The sequence below is a fragment of the Ambystoma mexicanum genome, chromosome 11 (genome assembly GCF_040938575.1).
Source record: "Ambystoma mexicanum isolate Mex_15411 chromosome 11, UKY_AmexF1_1, whole genome shotgun sequence".
Classification (NCBI taxonomy): domain Eukaryota; kingdom Metazoa; phylum Chordata; class Amphibia; order Caudata; family Ambystomatidae; genus Ambystoma; species Ambystoma mexicanum.
In genome coordinates, this window is record NC_090934.1 from 1293232496 (window position 1) to 1293255458 (window position 22963).

The following is a 22963-nucleotide window of genomic DNA, read 5'->3' on the forward strand; positions in this document are numbered from 1 at the left end:
CCTGGCGGTAACTAAGGGGCGGGTGAAAGTGTTGGTCGGATTGTCTGGGTTAGTTGACTCAGTTTCCATGCGTGCCGCCTGTGTCCCAGTCTATTCGGTGTCATCCGTCCAGGTGCCATGGGAGTTACCCTCTCGGGTTAGGGATGTCCTTGTCCTTTCCAGTTTAGTCATACTTTTTTCCGGTTTTGGTTTGCAGATTTAGTCTGTGGTGTTAAAGAGCCAGGTTTTTAGTGATCTCCTAAATTTTAGGTGATCTTCAGTGTTTCTTATTTCTTTTGGGATGTTGTTCCAGGTTTTTGCGGCTAAGTGGTAGAAGGAGGTGCCTCCAAGTTTTTTCTTAAGGTATTGAGTTCCAGGCGGATTTCGTTGCTTGATCGGAGGGGTCTCGTTGGTTTGTAGACTGTTATTTTCTTTTGTAGGAATTCTGCTCCTTGTCCTCTAATTGCCCTGTGCGTTATGCACATTGTTTTGAATGTGATGCAATGTTTTACTGGGAGACAATGTAGTGTTTTTAGGGCTGGAGTGATGTGGTCTCTTCTGGATAGTTTGAGGAGTAGCCTTGCTGCTGCATTTTGGATCCGTTGCAGTTTCTTCAGGAGGTATTCTGGTATTCCGAGGTAGAGGCTGTTTGCATAGTCGATTTCTGACATGATTAGGGCGACGATAGTGAGTGTTTTGTGAGTGAAGGAGAGAAAAGGTAGAATTCTTCTTGCCGTGTGGAGGAGGAAAAATAATTTCTTCACTGTTGCATTTATTTGTGGTTCCAGGGTTAGGGTGATGTCCATTAGGACTCCCAGATTTTTTACTACCTTCGATGGTGTTGGTGCGTTTCCCATTTCCGTAGGCCATGGGATGGTGGTTTCGTTCTCTTGGTCTTTGGATACGATCATGATTTCTGCCTTTCCTGGGTTGATTTTCTATCCAGTTGAAGACTTCTTTTAGGCAGTCGGTTAGGGTTGAATGGTCGTCATCGGTGTCTTTGATTTTGTAGATGATCTGAGTGTTATCTGCGTAGTTGTAACATGTAATGTTGTATTTTTGAAGATTCTGATGACAGGAGTCTGATAGATGTTGAAATATAGTGGAGATAGTGAGGATCCTTGTGGCACTCCACAGTCATTAATTCGTGGAGTGGATTTGAAAGGTTTTATCCATACGGTTTCTGTTCTGTCTGCTAGGAATGATTTGGTCCAGCGTAGTGCTGTGTCTGTTATGCCTATGTCTTCTAGTATTTTTGTCAGAGTGTCGTGGCTAACTGTGTCAAAGGCTGCGGAGAGGTCGAGCAGAATAAGGGCTGAGGTAGTGTTTGAGTCTGCGTTAGTTTTTAGGTCGTCCCAGATGGATAGTAGTGCTGTTTCCAGGCTCGGACTGGCGGCCACTGGCCGATACGAACTGAGGACCTGGGCCGGTTTTTTGAGCCCTGGGCCGGTTTTTTGTTTGTAATTTAATTCCCAAGCTGGCCCGTTTTTTATTTTTATTTTTTATTAATGTAATTATTATTGACTAGAGCGAGCTCAGAGGAGGGCCCCGGGCCCTGGGCCTCTCCCTGCTGCAGCAAGTTCCGAGTCCAGTCGCCTCGCCGCTGGCTCTGCCTCACCTCACCTCGCAGCTGTCAGAGGAAGCACCATGGTGCACTGTCTCTGGGGGCGGGCGCGCGGGGCAGGGCTGTCAGTCATGCTGTGCCTGTACAACCCTGCCGCTGCATAATTATCAATCAAAGCAAGGTAACAATCGTTACCTTGCTTTGATAAATCATTTGCATGCATGCATGTGTATTAATGCATCTGCATTCATGCATTATGTGCATGCATGACGGAGAGGCTCAGACTAGAGCTAAGCCCGCCATCTCAGCTCAGGCCAAGCCGCCGTGACGGCCATGCAGCCAGCCCCTACAGTGTGCTGACTGCTTGCAGCTCGCCTCGGGGCCCGGGCCGCCCCCGGCTCGCTGTTCATTTTTTACATTAGCAATCAGAGCCTCTGAAGTGCTAATGTAAAGAATTAACACCTTCTGCAGGCTGGTGGTTGCCTCCTGACAGGGCTGGGGCTGGGCCTGGGCCCCGGGGCACAGCACACCATCTGGCCTCCCGGCACCTTATCAAAACACGTTGCTTTCAACTTTGCAATTGCAGGAAGTAGCAACAACAACTAATGTGTTGCCCTCCTTTTGCAAAGTTGAAAGCAACTTGGGGGGCTGGGGCCGCCGCCGGGCCCTGGGAATGAGGATGCAGCTCAGGCTGGGCGCAGACTCCGCGTTGCCGCAATTGATTACCACACGTGACGTGACTCTCTTTGAGAGAGAGGATATAGTTGGGCCTCCTCCAAACCCTGGGCATGATGATTTTGCTTGTGGCCACAGTGACACTGGCGGCAGCAGGCAGGCAGCAGCAGCCACCCAGCCCAGTCACAGACTCACGGACTGAGAACACCACAGCAGCAGCAGGCAGCAGCAGACCTGTCCTGAGAGCTGACCCAGGCAGCCAGGCTCAGAGTCAGCGCGCCGTGCCTGGCCTGAAGACAGTGTCTGGACACAAGTCACAACGAGACCTACGTCGACGAGACGACTTGACTGGAGCGAGTGGAGGAGACCGAAGTTCTGGACACACACACTGGACCTGAGAGGTAAGACATGCCATGCCCCAGATGCCAGCAGCCAGCCACAAATGTCTCCACTACATTTGTTTAACCTGTGTTACTCGTTTCGTTTCCCTAAGCCACAAGCTCACTGTGTTTTCTGAGTTCACACACAGAATTCCCTGTGATGCAGACACATGTCATCACCCTACTACATTGTGGTCTGCATGGAGATATAGATAACACATGTTTTAGCACATGATTTTGAACGTGATACGAGACGATAATATAATGAAAAAATATATTATGTATGTTCTTCAGGCCGTATTATAGCCTGAACACAACGATAAACAGCACTGCAGCTTGAAGCAGTGGCTCCTCCTGTCACTGGCACTGCCTGTCACTGTCAGGCTGCGTGACGGGTGACGGTCGGACCGCCCAGCCGTGGGCAGCCCGCGACCAGTGCTTTGCCACTCGCACTCGAAGTGAGTCAGAGAGTGAATGCCTGCTGTTCAAAATATATATCTCTCAGGGAGCCCGAGCCCAGGAGTGCACAGGCTGCTCATGACAAAGTAAAGCTATGCAAGAGAAGAGAGAGCAGGGTCCCACCAGGGCTGACTTGTGGTATTTTATTTGCACAATTGCACTTCAAAACCTATCATTGGCGGATGGTATCGGCCTAGCAGGGTGAGACGCACCTGTTATCAGGGCAACAAAGTGTAGTACTTAATGGGGAACCAATTTCGTCTTTTTTGTGCATTTGTACAGCCTCAGCTGGGCATAATCAAAGCAATCTGCTAACGCACGAACATGCATCAATCTTGGCCGTCCGTCTCCTCTTCAGAAAGAAGCAACTATAGTGATTTCATGATGATTATCATTTTAAAGGTGCCTGCTCAGTGCTAAATGATCGAAATGCACCCGATTCGGGCATCATTCTCGGCAGAATAAACTGTGATTTAGCGTGCCCTGATTTTCCTGTGCTGCAGTGTTTACCGATTGCTATAACGCATGTGTGGCTTGTGCTTACTCGCATAAATCAGTTATTTCTAATTGCCTGGCTTTAGAAATGCATCATATTTAGCAGGTGTAATCAGCAATTTGAGAATTGAAGTACTGTGAATTGCAGTTAATGTACCCATTTGTCCTTGATTATATAACTACTAGATGTTGCCAGCAATGGTATGCTCAGTAGTATGCAGGAGTTTACAATATCTAACGGGTGATAATCGGTAGCAGATAGATCACCCTTTGGATCAGAGCGTTTGGAATTGGGCACCAGGTTTGGCAAATGGGATCATTTGCATTCAGTTACCATTTGTGCCAAGGAATGTTATGTTACTTGCCCTTGTTTACTTATCGGCCAGGATGCAGCCATCCTTTCTTCCTCCCCTACCAATGCCAGCAGCAGCGCGCAATCCATGCAGGGGTGCCGGTGGTCTTTTCCTCCCTTACTTCCAGCTCCGCTGTCTGCTGACAGAGAGAGCCTCACAGTGATTTGGTATTTGCAACAGTCGCCCCACTTTTCTCCTTTGCATGAGCAGAGGCAGAGCGAGCAGGTGAGAGAACTGGCTAGCCTAAGGCCTGCAACAGATACAGTGAACCCACCACAGTCGCCCCGCCCTCAGGCCTACTGTCTGTCAGGATGCTGCTGCCACCTGCCACACATTGTGCCTTCCTGTGTTGCAATTATGCAGTCCCACCTGAAATAAAGCTAACCAACCAAAGCCAGGCAGATGGACCGAGGGACCGTGGAGGCGGTAATCGAACACACACGTCCCTACTTACTTTCCCCTGCTTCACCAAGCAAACCAGCCGCACTGCCATAGGAGGTCAGGTGGGATTGGGGAGGGTGGGACTGGCTAGGCAAATGAAAAACAAGGCTTCTTGCTTCACTGATGTGGGTTCTTCCCAGAATTGGGTCCCGCAAGGGAGAGAGGTACCATGGTCAAAGTCTGTGTGCTTCACTCTCCCCCAAACCTGCTGGGCCTCAAGACCCAAACTACACCTCCCTGACAATTCCGAAGGAGCCTGAAACTTGTCTGGGCTTGTTTGTGGCCTTGTGGCCTTGTGCAGATGAGACATAACTAAGCAGTTTAGGCTGGGCTGTCCCTATTGGATAGGACAATGCCTGAATTGCATTTGGTCTTTCTCCTTTTGAAATGACATGGAAGGCTGAAAAAAGGTTGTCTGGAGGATTGCCCAAAGCATTGCCTGTGGATACGATTCATGCAAAATGGTTCAGCCATCATTGTCACCTTTTTGTTTTGCTACATACATTTCCCCCACTAACTTCCTGGAATTATAACATAGTTCACCTAAGAGAAACATTCAAGGATGAATCCGTATAGCAAAACAAAAACTCTTTTCTACTATCATATCTTAAATACATTTTTCAAACGTGGCTTGTTAGGCACATTTTGAGTGAGGATGGGCATCATCAAGAGTAGAACATTCTAGGCATTCACTGCCCATATTGCGTCATCGACTGGTGAACGCCATCATCCATTGCTGTCTTCCTCATTCGCTGCCCACTGCCTAACTCACAGTGCTAAGCCTGCTGCAGTCTCTGCTCTCGCTGCAGCATTCACTGCTGAGCATACCCCATTTACTGGCAGCCTCCCCCATCCAGTACCCAAATCACCTTTTCACTACCAAGTCGGCCACGTTCACTGCTCAGCCTGCCCTATTCACATGCGGCCAAATTTGCACCAGACCTGCAGATGCTAATTTACTATAGACGATGTGGTTGCTTAGTGGGTTGTGCGCTCGCTGCTGTGATGTGTGTGTGATCTGCAGGTTGCAGGTTCGAATTCCAGCAAGGCCCTCTCAGCCTTTCATCCTTCTGAGAGCGATAAATGAGTACCAACACAGGTTGGGTGATATTGTATGCATATTTGTTCTATAAAAAAGAGCTTAAGCGTAAGTGCTATACAATAACATATTATCATTTGGCCTTGGACATCTGCTTGCATTCACAGTAATTTGACAATATGGATCTATACACACAGATATTAATGATACATATGGTGATCCATTCTTGTATGAAATGTATATCACATTAGTGAAATCATAACCATATTTTTCGTAGTGTACTTAGGAACAATGCTATTTGATGCCACTTCCTGTTTTGTCAAGGGGGGAAAGGTTGTGTTCATGCCACGCCTGCGCCTCGGAGCTGTGGACCCTGTCACAGAACTGTATGCAACGTTATGTTATTTTATGAGTTGTGTTGTAATGTAACAGACACATGAACCCTCCATAAGTAACATTTTCTGTAAAGTCGTGAATTGACGCGATTCACGGTCAGATGATGGTTTGAGGGCCACTTTTTTTAAGGCGCGGGGTGGGCCACTTTTTTGAAGCGAGGGGTGGGCCACTTTTTGAGGTGAGGGGTGGGCCACTTTTTTTTGGGTGTCCGGGCCTATTTCCTGTCCCAGTCCGACCCTGGCTGTTTCCGTTCCTCTCGCTGGTCTGAAACCGATTTGAGCTTGGTCCAGCAGATGGTGTTTTTCTACGTGTTCTTGGGTTAGTTTATATACGTAGGTTTCCAGAAGTTTTGCTGGGTAGGGGATGTTAGAGATCGGCCTGTAGTTGGAGAGGTCATCTACGTCACCACTTGTGTTTTTCAAGAGTGGCTTGATGTATGCTGCTTTGAAGATCTTCAGTACAGTCCCTGTTGATAGTGATAGATTTAGAAGGTTTCTAAAGTGTTCTGCTGGCGATCTTTGCGTGAGGATTGATTTGTAGATGTCTGGGGGACATGGGTCCATGGGTGATCCCGCTTTCTTGCTTCGTTTTACCAGCATTGCAAATGGCTCTGCTGATATTTCAAGAAAGCTTTGGAGTTTGTGCTGTGGTTCCGTGTTAGGTTCGTTGAGTTGTATGTTGTGGTTGGTTGGTCGCTTTTGTATGGTTTGTAGGATGTCGGGTTTTTTTTTAAGTGGTCTGCCAGGTCGTTGCATAGTTTTTCTGAGGGGGTTGGGGTGTTATCGCAGCCTGGTGGGTTTCTCATTTCTTCAATGATGCTAAACATTTCTTTTTGAGTGTTGGTGGCATTGTTGATTCTGTCATCGTGATGTCTTCTCTTTGCCTTTTGAATTTCCTTCTTGTATGCGCGGATTTGTTTCTGGTACAGTGTTTTTTTCCCTGGGTTGTATTCTTTCCTCCATACCAATTCCATCTTTTTGTTTTCCTTTTTCATGTCGCTTAATAGTGGGGTGAACCATTTTGCTGTTGCTCTTTTTTTTGATGGGGTGAATGGTTTTTCGGGGGCGATCTTGTCTATTGAATCCACGATCCATTTGTGCAGAATCTCTGCTTTCCCGTCTAGGTCCGCTAGTTCCAGTTCTGTAGTTGAGGGTTTCGTTAATTCCAGTTGTTCGAATAGGTTGCTTTCTTTGATGTGTTTCCAGTTTCTTTTTGTGGTGGTTGTGAGTTTCAGATGTTGAATGTAGGCTTGGGTAGGCAGAGTGATCACGAATGGGATGATGAGATGGTCGCTCCACAGTATTTGTATAGGAGGTGCCATGGTGATGAGTTTTTCTTTGGTGAAAATTGCATCTAGGGTGTGTCCTGCCGAGTGCGTTGCTCCTTTGACTAGTTGTCATAGTTTCATGGTGCTGAGTTGTTCAATTAGTGAGTTTTGGGAGTTGGCGTGGCTGTCTTCAAACCAGATGTTGAAGTCCCCAGGATGATTAGGTGTTCGTGGTTGATGGCTAAGTTGGTGATGGCTTCTATGAAGTTATCGACGAATGTTGCATCATATGTTGGCGGTCTGTATACCAGGATGAATGTGATGTTGGTTTTCGGGCTCACTGTTAGGTGTATAACCATGGTTTTGCAGTTGAGGATGTTGAGTGGTTCATCAGTTATTATTTTCAGGTGTTCTTTGAATGCTATAGCGTTGCCTCCTCCTGTTTTTTCTGTTTATTTGTAAGCATTTGAAGTCGGTCGGAAGGCAGCTTTGGAGTGCGATTTTGTGGTTGTCGTCCAGCCATGTTTCTGTGATGAACAGGATGTCAATGCCGTTGTCGTCGAATAGGTCGAAGATCTCTGTTGAGTGTTTTGACATGGATCTTGCGTTTATTAGATTGCAGTGAAGTTTGGAGGTGTTGGTTGGTGTGGGCTTTGTCGAGGTCGTCTTCTGCTCGGTGTTGAGGTTTCCTTCCTGGTCGGTCACTTGTTGGGCTGTGGGAGTCGGGGTGTCAGCGTCTTCGAAAAGTTCTTCTAGGTTTTGTCTTGGGTTCTTTGTGTTTTCATCGGGTTCGTCTTCCCGGAGTGGTGGTTGTTGATTGGAAGTTCCTCTTTCTTTGGTGATGTAGGGGGTTATTGCGTCGGTTGACTGTTTGTTGTTTGTGTTGGTCATTCTTCTTTTCCTTGCTTGTGTTAGGCTGTTTGATGTTGCGGCTTCTAAAGTTGGATTGGGTTGCCGTGGTGGCCAGTTGTCTGCGAGGTATGGAGTTAGGTAGAGGGATTTTTCTCTTCTCTCAGAGTTGCTTCGGTTTGTGTTTTTGTCTGTGGGGGTCCAGTCTATGGTTGTTGTTCTAAGTTGCTGTTCTGGAGTGTTTGTTCTTTCATCTCTTCGTCTTTTCCTTGGAGTGGGTCGTTTGCGCGTCATTGTGGATTGAGAATTGTTTAGTCTTTGTTTGGTGACATCCAGTTGGTCCTGCTTTGGTCTGGTTGTCTCGTGGTCTTGTGGTGTAGTGGCGGGTGAGGGGGTGTCCGCTACTAGTTTGGGCTCTGTCTGTAGGTATTCTGGCTGGAGGCAGGGACTCGTTCAGTCGCTGTCCTAGGAGGGGAGGGGGAGTGGTAAGGGTTATTAAGTTGGTTGTTATCAGTGGCTCTCTTTACTGTCCGTCTCCCTGAGCGCGGTTTATTGTGGTGAGCAGGTTGTGTGGGTTGGGTAGGGTGTCTGCTGGTTGGAGGGTGGCTTAGACGGGCGCAGATTGGACTTTCGCCTTGTGATGCGAGAGGCCCTAGTCAGAGAGACCCCCCCATCGTAATTCACTGGTGACTTGAGAGTTAGCTAAATTTGCGAGTGATCTAGATTTGAGATACCTGTTTAGTGGGAGAGAGGCCTATCAATGCAGTTTGGGACTGGGATAATGCAGTCAATGCAGTTTGGAGGACAGACAATGCAGTTTGGGCACAGAGGTGTCATGATGCCTACTCCCGGGAAGCCAGTTCAGGCCCAGCGTCCCCGAAAGCAGACATCATGTCCCCAGGGAGGGACCCAGCAACCCCTTATAGGGGCTCTTTGGACATTGTCCTGGCGCCTTTGGCGCCAGGCTCATAGAAGGCATCAGTCCTGGCACCATAGGCGCCAGGCTCATTATGAGAGTGCTTGGATGGATTTACCTGATGCAGACCATGCTGCCGGATCCAGACCTCCTTGAGGTCTGAAAGGGACTATTTTACCTATGGGACTATTTTACCACTCGGGCGTGGCTGAGGAAGAATACTTACCTGGAACTACTTTGGGGGCTATTTAAACGACGCCCAGACAGCAGCTCACGCTTCGCGTTGTTCTGCATCTAGCAGCTGGACGCTCACCGTGTCTGCTCCTGCATCCTGGCTCCAGCCACGCCCGCCTGCAACCTGGAACACCTGAAAAGGAAGGAAAGGAGAGAAAGGTGAATAATTGAACTTTACCTACCTCCATCCGGAGTCCGGAACCATCTCTCCGACGATCCTGAGAAAAGACATTATTTTTAGAAGCGCATCGCACCGCTCGCTGCAGCGCCGTGTTCCACTCACCTTCACGAGGCGCCCTCAGGCTCTTCAGCGACCATTGGCACCATCCGTCGCCTTTCAGCGTCTAAGGAGAAAAAGAGACAAAACAAAGGTGAGCGAAGGAACAGATTGAGGAAGGCCTGATCCTTCCACCTTAAGACTTACCTGATTATTGTTGGGACAATCTTTCCTCAACTCGGGTCGACGCCGCTTCTTTGGCACTTCCGTACCCCGGCCCCTAAGGGGAAAAAGACACACGCATTAGTGGGTGAAAGCAAGATCACTAAGGGAACCATCCATCAAAAAGACTCACCAGAGTTTACCTTCGGCAAATCCATTCCTCTACGCGGATTCTTCATCCTGCATCTGAAATAGAGAAAAGGACAACGGACAATTAAGGCTTGAACTTTTGCAACTGAATACTTATGGCCCCATATCGGAAAAGTCAAGCGGCGTTGAATACTCACCAAACCCGAGATCTAGTGAAGTAACTGGAAATCAACGCGCCCCTGCATCGGAAGCAGGATGGAGAGCTCGTCCTTTCAGACTCTAAGGTGAGACTCTACGGGGAATCGCGGAGGGGGTTCGAAGAGTGTGAGAGGAGGAAGGGGGGGAATCCGACACATTATCCAGCAGACAGTTAATCCCCTTTTCCATCTACAGAAGAATTCTTCTATGGGCCAGACAGGCGAGGTTTGGGGGTCCGGTCCAGTCCGTCTTCCGAGTCCTGCGCATCACCTTAGAAGAGGTCATAGCAGTCCAGAACAGGTCGGCGCCTCCGTGGGAATCAGGTGAGCGTTACAAGAGGCCTTGCTATCAATGCAGTTTGGAGAACAGACAATGCAATTTGGGCATAGAGGCCCTGCTAAGTTTGAGACACCTGTATAGTGGGAGAGAGGCCTATCACTGCAGTTTGGGGACAGACGATGCAATCAATGCCGTTTGGAGAGCAGACAGTGCAATTTGGGAACGGAGGCCTTGCTATCAATGCAGTTTGGGAATCACACAATGCAGTCAATGCAGTTTGGGGATCAGACAATGCAATTTGGGAACAGAGGCCTTACTATCAATGCACTTTGGGAATCACACAATGCAGTCAATGTAGTTTGGGGATCAGACAATGCAATTTGGGCACAGAGGCCTTGCTATCAATGCAGTTTGGGGATCACACAATGCAATCAATGCAGTTTGGAGATCAGACACTGCAATTTGGGCACAGAGGCCCTGCTAAGTTTGAGACACCTGTATAGTGGGAGAGAGGCCTATCAATGCAGGTTGGAGATCACACAATGCAATTTGGGCACAGAGGCCTTGCTATCAATGTAGGTTGGAGATCACACAATGCAATTCAGGCACAGAGGCCTTGCTATCAATGTAGGTTGGAGATCACACAATGCAATCCGGGCACAGAGGCCCTGCTAAGTTTGAGACACCTGTATAGTGGGAGAGAGGCCTATCAATGCAGGTTGGAGATCACACAATGCAATTTGGGTACAGAGGCCTTGCTATCAATGTAGGTTGGAGATCACACAATGCAATTCGGGCACAGAGGCCTTGCTATCAATGTAGGTTGGAGATCACACAATGCAATTCGGCACAGAGGCCCTGCTAAGTTTGGGACACCTGTATAGTGGGAGAGAGGCCTATCAATGCAGGTTGGAGATCACACAATGCAATTTGGGCACAGAGGCCTTGCTATCAATGTAGGTTGGAGATCACACAATGCAATTCGGGCACAGAGGCCTTGCTATCAATGTAGGTTGGAGATCACACAATGCAATTCGGCACAGAGGCCCTGCTAAGTTTGAGACACCTGTATAGTGGGAGAGAGGCCTATCAATGCAGGATGGAGATCACACAATGCAATTTGGGCACAGAGGCCTTGCTATCAATGTAGGTTGGAGATCACACAATGCAATTCGGGCACAGAGGCCCTGCTAAGTTTGAGACACCTGTATAGTGGGAGAGAGGCATTCAATGCAGTTTGGGATCAGGCAATGCAATTTGGGCACAGAGGCCCTGCTATCAATGCAGTTTGGGGTAACGGGGGGTGATCACATTTGCAAATATTGGTTTAGCCTAGTGGTCAGGTATCTAGGGTAGAGCTGTACCTCTCCCCAACCCGAGCTACCCTACCTTACTGGTCCTTGTAGTTGCTGGTTGACAGCTGGCCACTGGCTTCCCCTGCTGACACCTCCTGGAGCCGCCTCTGTTGGAGCCGCCCTTGGCCTTGGGGCCCTTAGCCACAGGGCTGCACAGGGAGAGGGCTGCCCTGGGAGGAGCAGTGATGAAGTTTGGGTGGACCAATGAGAGCGGGCCTGGGTGGGTCGGGAGGGAAGGAGAAACCAGGAAGGGGGAGCGTGGTGGAAGCAGGCTGCAGGGGGGCTCAGAAAGGCCTCAGGGCCTCAAATAAATTCAAAATAAGGCGCTCCTGGAGGGGCCTGGCTACTCACCGAGCTCCTCTGCAAATGGAGCCGATGATGTAGAGCGTTGCTGGGTTTCTGTGCCTGGGTCCTAAGGACCAATGAGAGCGGGCCTGGGTGGGTCGGGAGGGAAGTAGAAACCAGGGAGGGGGAGCGCGGTGGAAGCGGGCTGCGGGGGGGATCAGAAAGGCCTCGGGGCCTCAAACAAATTCAAAAATAAGGGTTTCCTGGAGTTGCCTGGCTACTCACCGAGCTCCTCTGCAATTGGAGCCGGCGATGTAGCGCAGTGCTGGGTTTCTGTGCCTGGGTCCTAAGGACCAATGAGAGCGGGCCTGGGCGGGTCGGGAGGCGGGAGGGAAGGAGAAACCAGGGAGGGGGAGCGCGGTGGAAGCGGGCTGCGGGGGGGGGATCAGAAAGGCCTGGGGGCCTCAAATAAATTCAAAAATAAGGCGCTCCTGGAGGGGCCTGGCTACTCACCGAGTGTGTACTGCAACTCAAGTTGCATGTTAAGGTCTACTAACCATTTCGTACACGGTCTCCATTTAAGTGACTGTTTTAGCTAAGGGAAGATATACCTGAGTTCTGGGAGTTACAGTAGGAGTTTTAAGAATACATCGACAAAGACAATTGTGTTGGCTTTTGTATAGTGAAAACATGTTCTGTGTTTCCAGGTGACTGATAACTTACTCCAAGGTGCTACATCATCATCTGCCAAGTATTGCCACAATGTGTCAGATTCAGAGAGTACACCAAGTGCTGAATCCCATCATCACCTCTTGTGCTTTCTAGCCACAGCCAAGTTTGTATTTCATGAATTTCAAATTTCACATGTTAAAGTAAAAACTTGAGTTCCTTATTTGTATTTTACTTACTATTGTGTTTTGTGCTTTAGGCATAGTGCAGGCGAGATACTGCAGATGTTAGATCTCACTTGTAGCCATGATATGCTCAAGTACTCACATCGTCATCATTTAACATTAATAGAATGTGTCATTGCCAGTCACCACAGAACATAGCAAGATATATTTCACCCTTTTTTATTAATGATAACATTGAAGTGGGTTGGTGGATGGCCAACAGGATGGAGTGCAAGTCACAAGGGAATGGCTATATAAAAACAGAACATGGTAAAAGAGTTAAACATAACGTCTGTGCCAAGTTTTCTACTCTACCGGATCAGAGGACCAAAGTCCATCCCCAGCCCAAACCCTAGAGTAAAGGACCAAAGTGCTTCCCTATCCGAAACCCTAGAGTAAAGTACCAGAGGACCTAATTCCATCCCCAGCCTAAACCCTAGAGTAAATGACCAAAGTCCAGGCCTAGGTCAAACCCTAGAGTAAAGGACCAGCGGACCAGATGGCATCCCTAGCACAAAACCTAGAGAAAAGGACATCCCTTGTCTCCTAGTTTTCTGCCCAGTACAGCATTCAGCCACAATTCGTAATGTCAGGATTGGAAGTGCCGCTGCACACTTCTATTGCAAGGCTTAAATTCCTGTCATAGAGGGGAATTCTTCCTCTCTAGCTGTGGTCTTTGTCTTGGCTAGAATCCTTGCAATTGCAATGTCTGGTGAAGTGCCTATCTCCTGCAAGGATGAGGCAATGTAGACTGACGAGACATCCTCGCCCACTCCCTCTATTGTACAGTGCTCCATTACTTTCCAGCTAGGTGCATACTTTATAAAACCACATACATATACTCTCTCCCCTACTTGGGTCATTCCAGGTACGACTTCTAGCCTTGTAGATATGTCTCAACTGCCACGTCTTAGAGTGTTGGTTTTGGTGGCCTTGCTACTCCAACAAATGCCTGGACTATAGCTCACCGCTAGCTTATACATCTGCCTACTGAGGGTGTCCTAGGAGTTGCTAATTTACCAGTCCCTAAGCAAAGGTTAACAGGTTTTCCAGCTCTCCTGTTGTATAGTGCATGCTTTCTTTAAGCTATGAATTAACAGGTGCAGCCTACTCCCCCACTCACTTTTGTTTTATATCTGGCCCCCACGTCAAGGCCATAGCATTGCTCCTTCACTCATTCGCTTATCACTCTGGTCAAAACCCTCCTCTAGGAACAGTCTTATCGCTCACACAGGGAAACCTTACTGTTTGGACAGTTTTTGCAGCTCCAACAAAATAGTTCTGAAAGGGAAGATTTTGAGAAAAGGCGCAAAGACTTTATTGAGAAAATTGGCCAAGAAAAAGCTCGGACTACCCTGGAGAATCCTAAAATAAAGGTTTGTTGAACTTTACTCTTGACGCCCATCTTTAGGTCATTGAGTCCATCACTCTAGCTAAAATCTAATTGCCATACGATCAACTTCAGTCCCCAGAATACCTCTTTTTTCCGTTCCTTTGGCCTTGCATTTTTTGGTTCCGCACAAACTCACTTTACAGACTAAAGTTAGATCAAACGGCCAACTATCCACCATTAAAACAATTATCACCCCACATAGAAATCAAATATCCAAATTAAACTTGCAAAGAATCTCATCCCATATTTTCCAACCAAGCCCCGTTTCACCTCGTTAGAGCCCTTTTGACTTCCGCAACTCAGAACACCAAATATCAACCAACCCCTGATACACACATACAACAATCTGGCCAGGCAAAGACACCAGGTCTGGAACTAAAACCCCCAGAACACCTCCATGCAGTCCTTTCAGCCTCTCCAAGTTCTTGTTCAAGCAAATGATAACTTTCCTCTGCACGCTCTAATGTATTCAAATTAAAGTATTTCGAGACTTCATTTTCAGGAAGCGCCCAAGTAGTCCTGTAAATCACTACTTGAAAAAAATGGGTTTGTGGGCCTGTGAAACAGGCTGGTAAGGCTTCATTTTTCCTCGACTTTTGAGATGCTGACAGATGCCATACTGCATCATCCTTGCCACCACCCGCTCATTAAGCGAAAGTCCTTTCTGCTTCTTCGAGTGAGCTTAGCAAAGGCTTGTTACTGATCAGGAAATATTTCTCAATGTACCACCGCACACCAACTAAAAAGCAACATTGAATTTAAAAAGCAAAATTCAATTTAACAGTGATTATGCGGCACAGATCCTTTTGATTTTCAGTGCCCAAAACTAGATCTGATGTGGTCCTCACAAAAGTTGATTTTCTCGACTGTCATTCCAGGAGCATACATTAACTTAGTTGCTGCTTTAAAGACAAGAAGTTTCCTAAAGTAGCTCCAGCCCCATCATCTTTAAATCAAATAAAGCATAACAGAGCAGCATTTGACTGTGATTGAAAATATAAAAGAAAACATGCACTTGAAATAAAAAGCAAAATTATTTCAAAATGTGTAAAGTGCGTCCACCTGGTGGGTAAGGGAGGAATATAAATAAATGCAAAAAGAGGAAACAGTGCATGTCATACCTATTAAGTTCACTCTGCCCGGAGCACGTACATAAAATTTGGGATCCGATCCAAATTTGGAAAGAAACATCTGTTTCAGCTTTAGTAACCTGAAAAAGATAGATCGCAATGTGTTTGTTAGGGAAAACATCTGGAAAAGGGTATGCAACACAAACGAGTAATAAAAATAGCACAGCATGTAGATCTGGACCGTCGCCCTATTCCAATAGATAGGTCACCAGACAGGGGATGTACTACTCAATAAATGTCTTAGATATAGCGGTTGGTGTAGGAAGGGGTGTGCTAACCAACGTACTGCACCCAACGCTTTGATTCAGTGAGCTAGACCTTGGATGGAAGTAGGGATCGGTTCACAGACATACTCGAAAACTCCAGAAAAGGTTTGTGGGTGGAAGTCAATCTTAAATATTGCATTTGAAGTTGGACAGCAACCAATAGTGATCCCTGTGAGAGTTCAAGAGGCTTGTATATATTTCTCTCTCAAGAAAAAGCAGATGGGTGAGTGTTCTGACAGATATGGTGTGGCTTGGTTAGTGCGTACAGGCCACTTGATGTTTTTTCATTCATCAAAAGCTTTACATTGCTTTGCCTCAATCATTATCTATGTGGCTGAAACTAATTTTATCTGTCGACTTTCTTGCTTAAAATAAAATTTCACGTACTCACTAAAAGTTTCAGGTGCCATTAGATTCTGGCACTAATGAAGGCAAGGTGTGACAGATAAGGAGGGTCAGGGGAGGGAGTCAGTGAATTGTACTTCAACACCACATTTAGATGCCTTGACTGACCCCCAATTTTCCAAATACAGGGAAACCGATGCTGGACCCTAAAATGCTGCACACTCTAAAAGGCAACCTCAGAGAAAGGAGAGACGTCCCAGGCTCTCGTCTGTGTTGGTGGCCGGGAAGTAGGCATGGTTATTGGCAGGAGGAGGCAGTGTTGCAAGTCAATGTGGGGCACTGTGGAGGATGTTGAGAGGTGAACGGGGGAGATTAGGAGGGGTACTGGAGAAGGCGGAATAGGGATAAATGCCACATTGATTATGCTCCAGGGATGAGGGGGGAGTTTGGGGAATGAGAGTAGTGTGTCACAGGAAAGGAGGGGCAAGGGTGACTGAGCTCCCAATTAAGTCAGATGGGTCTAGAAATATTTGAAAAGAGGTCGGGCGGGTGAAAAGCCAACTCAGAGAACCGGAATCAGTGACAGTGTCCTGATGACAGAAGATAGGCTGCTTGGATAAGGCTGGTAGGGAAAGACGATGAGCGGAAATTTTAGAACACTTTGCAGCAACTCCATATTAGCTGGATGATCACTCTGATGAATTGTATGGAGTCATCACTGAAACCCAGCCTAAAGTCTCCTCCCATGTGGCCAAGGGAAGGCAGCCGCTACCTGATCCTGACCCTGGGGGTGGCATTATGAGGGAGGATCACATGGAAGGAGATGACTGGTGGGGAGATGTGCTGACTCCATTAGGAGAGACACAATATTCTTCCCTTTTCTGTAAGGAAGACCCCATGATTCCTGAATTCCTGATGGCATGTTGTCATTATTCAAATCCCAAAACCCCTCCTTGTCAAACATCCTAAACAAAATGACATTCACAAGTCCACAACACCAACATAACATTTTCTGTCTCTGATTTAAACACAAATGTAGAGCAACGCAACATTAAAAGGTCTGAAACTCGTATGAACATCAAACTCAATGTGCGGACTAGTTGTTATACTAGCAATCGGCTGCGCAGAGCTTTTAAACCTGTTGAAGAACTTCAATAGTGGAAAGGAGACGAGAGCTGCAGAGGGCAAAGAGGGAAATGTGACCAACAGCAGAAGGAGAGACACAAAGACGAGCCGTGTTGGGAGAGCAAAGCGCTTGCAGGCAACCACCTGAAGTTCTGCTTCACCAGAGGAAGTGCAGAACAGTGACAGAGCACCACTGCGAGGCTACACAAGACGTGGTCTTGTGGGGCTGCCTCGGTTACATCAGCGAGGAATTTGGAAGCCGACGCTGGAACCAAAAGAGGGTCTGGATGACTGGGGAAGCCTTCCCATAGAAAGGACTTCACCACAGCCACACATTACACCAGTGAGTCGGCCCAGACATGTCTGCAAACTAACAAACAATTGAAAAGTCAATTTCAATACCGACCAAATAGATTTGAAAGGCAAAGATTGTACAAGTCTCCTTATAGGAAATGTCAATTTGGGGGAAATTGGAGCAAGCATTGCCACGAGCCAAGAGATGTTAATGAAGAGGTAAACAGAAATAACTTGTACAAACCTCTATATATAAGATTCCAATATGGCGGAAGTTTGAACAAATAGTATCTGAGGTAAAAGAGGTATAAGCAGTGAAGGAGTGAAACTGTGATATATGTAGAAAAAAAGTGAATATTGTAGAAAGACCTGGTAAACAAAGCACATCAGGCAGAGAACTATTTTTGAATAAAGATACCTGGCAGGAGAGTACACCAGGAGATCTATAGAGTCAAAGGACACATTCCTTGAAGTGGCTTATACCTGGAAACCAATCTTTGAAATGTAGTTTGAAAGAGACCTTTTTTCATCCTTTCAATTTTGAAGTAGTTGTGAAAAATAGACAATTTTTCCATCCCTTAAAGTTGAAAAGACTTTTGCTATACTCCAAATAGCATTGTGGGAAAAGACATTTCTACGATTTGAGGAATCATTGTTTGGAAAAAGACACTGTTTGCCATACTCAGGTAATGTTGAAAAGACTTATTTTGCTATCATCCAAATAGTGTTGTGAGAAAAGACATTTCTATCATTTCTGAAAAATCATTGTTGGAAAAAGACCATTTGCCATCCTTAAGAAAGTGTTTTATGAAAGAGACTTTCCAGCTACTCTTAACGGCTCAGACTTTAAAGAACACTTTGGTTAACCTGCCTGAAAAAAAGCCAAGACAAGGGAACGCCTCTGGGATTGAGGGTTTTTATTGTTGAATTTGCATACTTTATTTCAATGTACTCTTTGTTAAGTAAAAGTCAGAACATTTACCTTTACCTTGCACCTTTGATTGTTTAAGGGGGAGGTTCAGATATGGTTTGGACACAGGACTGTTTATATATTTTTGATGACAAGACAGACTGATTTGTAGTTTGTTTCCTAGGTATGGAAACCGTCTTTAGGATAGGGGCAGGGAAGCCTTTATCCAACCCTTTTAAGCTAATAACATGTCTGTTGTTGAAAATATTACAACTTTGTGTCTGCCTCTCATTTCGGACCCCTCACAGCACTCATCTCCAAATTTCTAGCAATCACATATTCACTGAACTAGCAAATTACACAACAACCAAAGCACACACATGTTAAAAATATATTTACTGAACTAGTGATATCAACCAAACAACTGCTATCTGCATGCTATAAGACGTATCTTGCAACGTCCTGCTCATGTAATACAATGTACTGTTTATCATGAATGTTTAGACGATGATCTGAAGAATTCCCCGCAAAACTAAAACACCTTGTGGCTAGAAAAATGACAGCTTGGCATTATACAAATATTGCATCAGATGAAATACCAAAAATAACTATGGTGGGGTCTCTGGCACAGTATAAGAAACTGATGACAAATGGCATAATTTAAGAAGTGTAAAACAACATTACATAAATAAGACACAAAATTCAATAGGATGCCCTTGTTGCGATACAAATGCAGGCCTTTGCCATCAATGACATATACTCATTTGTTTATTTTTGATTTATTTATTACATTTGTTACTCGCCCAGACCCTTAGGTATCACAGGGAGGTTACAGACAGCTTAAAAATGCATACATTAAGAAGGCCGATATTGCACAGTTATAATGGCAAGCAATACATAACAAAGCAGAGGACAATTATTAACAGAGCAGAAGTATATACATATTTCCAGAATGTTGTGATGGCTATATTTATTGGTATTGGTTAAATAGACAAGTTTTCAGCAATGTTTTGAACCCCTTTCCTCATTTTTGATAGTGAGCGGGAGAGAATTCCAATGTTTGGGGGCTTAGTGTTGGAACTGGTGCCCCCTGCTCTAGTCTTTTTGTAGTGAGGTATTGCCAATAGTGAGTGGTTATTTGATCTTAGGGATCTGGTGCTTGTTTTTTGGTTATTACGTGATTTAAGTAGATGGGAGCATTTTCATTGAAGCATTGGAAGGGGATGCACAACGTTTTGAATATAACTCTGGCTTTAATGGGAAGCCAATTGTGCTCTCTTCTGGTTTTGGATATATGATCAGATTTTCTTATTCCAAGGGCAGCCCTCTGGGCTTTATTTAGTATTATCTGCAATTTATTGAGGTTGGTGGTAGAGGTGCCTAGTAATAGTACATTACAATAATCAAGTCTAGATAGGATCAGGGCCCTGGCTAGAGTGATGCAATTGGTGGAGGTCAAGAATTGGTGGCTGAGGGAGATGAGTTTTGAAGTGTAGGATGTAGAGGATGAGAGTGCGCTGATATGTTTGGTCAGGGAGGGGTTAGAATCCAAGTAAACTCCTAGTGTTCTTACATGTTTGAGTACTGGTATGAGGGTGCCGTCTATGTTGATGGCGGCGTAGTCTGGCTGAAGGGCATTTATTTTGGGTTGGGAGCCCACGATGAGAATGTCTGTCTTTTCATCGTTAAGGCAGAGACTGTTTAAAGCCATCCAGTTTTGGATTATGGAATAGATTTTGTTTATGGTAGATGTGTCTTGGATGTAGTTCCCTGAAAGAGGGATAAGCATCTGGGTGTCATCTGCAAAGTTAGTGTAGATGACACCCATATCATCCAGCGCTGAGAAGAGGAGCTTTGTATAAGCCTTATAGAGAGTGGGAGAGAGGCAGGATCCTTGTGGGACACCTATGGGGACTGGTATGGATCTGCAGCTTCTTTGCGTATGGACACTCTAGATGTTCGTTCAGCCAAGGAGGATTTGATCCATGTGGTGGCGTCCGTGGAAAAAACGAAGTCTTTAGCTAGGGTGGAGCAGAGTTTGTTATGGTCCATAAGGTCAAATGCTGCAGATAGGTCCATCAAGAGTAGGATACAGAGATTTCCTGAGTCTCTTCTAATAGTGTCCATTTGGATTTTAAGATCCAGGAGGGCTGTTTCTGTGCTATGGTTATGGTGGAAGCCAGATTATCTGGTGCCAAGGAGTTGGTTCTGTTCCAAGTATGCTTGGACTTGGTTGTAAGCTATTTTATTGAGGATTTTTAGTAAGAACGGAACAGTTGTTATTCGTCTATAATTCGTAGGCACACCGGGGTCAAGATTAGGCTTTTTTAGCAAAGGTGTGACCCAGGCTTCCTTAATGCTGGCTGGCACCACGTATTTGTTGAAGGAGGCATTTATGAATTTAGTTATGATCGGTGTCAGTGTGTGGGCGCATGATTTGACACTTTCGCAGGGACAGAGTCTCCCTTACAGTTGGATGCTTTGAGCTTGGATATGGTGTTAAAGACTAATTCTTGTGAAACTGATGTGAACTGAAAAGTTGGTTTGGTGTTGTCATTAAGGGTGGGTAGGTGAATGACGGTGGCAAGTTTATCTACTTGGAGTTCTTTTTTAGTTAGGATTTTGTTTTGAAGGAGGTTAATCTTGGCAGCAAGAGCGTCTTGGATAGTGGTGCACCACTCTTTGCTGGAATTGGTGCAATTGGTGGTTGGTGTAGGGTTTTCCAATTATTTTAAGATAGAGAATAGTTCTTTTGAGTCGGATGCAGCATTGTTGATCCGAGAGTTAAAGGCATTGGCTTTATGGGTGATGATAGCTTTTTTGTAAGTTCTTTTAGCTTCCTGGTAGGCCGTTTCGGTTGCTGGTGTGGGATGTTTTCTATAGGTGTGTTCATGGGCACATTTGGTTCTACTGAGTGCAACAAGTTCCTCATTGAACCAGAAGCACAACCCTTTTTCTGAGCGTTTAGTTTTTAGTAGTGAGTGGGGCTTCTGCATTAATGGTTGACGTGAGGCAGTTGTGATAGGCATCTGCTAGTGTGTTGAGATTGTCATCAGGGATGGACAACATGTCCAATGCTTTGGAGAGCAGTGGATCTAGGGTTTCCGAAGTGAGTTTGCAAAGATTTCTGGTTTCGTAAGAATTAGAGATTTTAGAGGTATTTAAGGGTGGTTCAATGGTGTTGATGGAGAACATAATATTGTTGTGGTGAAGTGAAGGCAGTGTCTCACTTGTGTGTTGGACCTACAAGACGCTGTGATAATCATCTTTGTACTGCTCTCAAGCCAGCCTGCTCCCCCTCCATACAGCATTTCGAGCGCTGGGCTCTTGCTGTCCACAGTGAGGCAGAGCTGCTGAGGGACATGTGACGCGGTCACGTGACTGACCGAGGAAGCACAAACTTGCCGCGAAGCCATTTTTGCGGCGTAAGCCCTGAGGACAGAAGGGCTGATTAGTGGCTGTTGGGCTGTTTGGCGGCTTTGGTGCAAGTGCAAGACGCTAAAATTCCCTAATAGACCGCCAAAATATGAAACTACCCATCACCCTGACTGAAGCACAATAAAGTGCTAGCTATATCTATCCATAATCCAAAAGAAAAACATAAAAGACAAACTCGTGGAGACTGCGGGCAAATAGCCTTTGATCCACCCTATTAAGCAAAGCATTGTGAGGCACATACGGGAGAGAGGTGCTGAATCCACCAGCCAGCTTCAGACCATTCCAAAAGGAAACCAACGCACCCAGCAAGTAAAACACGACATAAAGCATTAAAAAAAAAAAAAAAAAAAAAAAGCACACCGCCCAGCGACAGCAAGCTCAAGAGATCTTGCATGATAGCATGATAAAGTCTTTCCCCTCCAATGACACGCACAATAAAGCATGGAAAAAACACGGAATTAACCCCCCCGCACATGAATCTTAGAAGAAAGACAATGGAGACGCCAGAACCACAACATACAACTATCAAAGCATACGGAAACAACAAAAAAACAAGAGAATATAACTGCAAAGATGTCCCCATACGTATGGAAATTGAGGAAAAAAGAAGACAAGCAACAGGTACAAATCCCTCAACTGGACCCACAAATGAAAGCGAGAGAAACACCAGCGGATCGCCAACCCCAACCACGAAGGAGGACATGAATGAATACACATCAAACGCAAACGCACAAAGTACCCCAGAATCACAAGAGAAGACTGAAACTAAAAGTGAAGGCGAGAGGACCACCACAGGAGAATCAAGACTCACAGCGAAGGAGATCATGAATGCTAAACAAAATAGCACGATGACTCCTGCTCAAGGAAAAAAAATGCAGTCAACAAAAGAGAAAGAGACAAATGAAGGCGAGAACGTGCAAAAGCCACCCGACCCCCGAGAAGAAAAGGATGAAAAAGAAAGAAAGTACATGACCCAGCACGGAAAAGCAGCGAAAGCATAAAAGAGATGGCAAGAATGGTTCATGAAAACCCAAACAACCCTAACACCTGAAGATGGCTGGGCGACGATGATTGCTGGAAATGAAAGAAAATGAGTGTTTGCTCTAATATCATTTCTGGAACAACATTACGAACAATAGACAAGCAGGATAAATCATCTCTAGGATGAAGGAAAATAAGAATCGGAAGTAAAAATAAACAAAAACGAGGAAGGCTAAGGCTAGAGCCTTAACAGCTTATTCAATGTAACTTGAGTAATAAACAGATGAGAAGTTAAAAAGATGAGAGGTTTGAATGTAAACCAAACATTTAAAAAAAAAATATTGTGGTGCTCTGGCCAATCTAATGGGGATATGGAATCAATAGAGATATCCGTGTTGAGCGAGAGGATCCAATCAAGGGTTCTTCCTCTGATGTGGGTGGGTGAGTTCTAGCTGAGTAAAGCTCATGTCCTTCATGGAGGAGTGTAGTGCTTCT

General features: G+C 45.8%; 1 protein-coding gene across 1 annotated transcript in view; it reads right to left on the minus strand.

The window, feature by feature from the left end:
* The window catches only part of GALK2 (galactokinase 2), an 841566-nt gene that overhangs the window by 570468 nt on the left and 248135 nt on the right, over nt 1-22963 (minus strand). The window contains exon 2 of the mRNA XM_069624776.1: nt 15101-15189. Within this exon, the coding sequence (XP_069480877.1) occupies nt 15101-15189 (89 nt within the window). The remainder of the gene's footprint in view (nt 1-15100; nt 15190-22963) is intronic.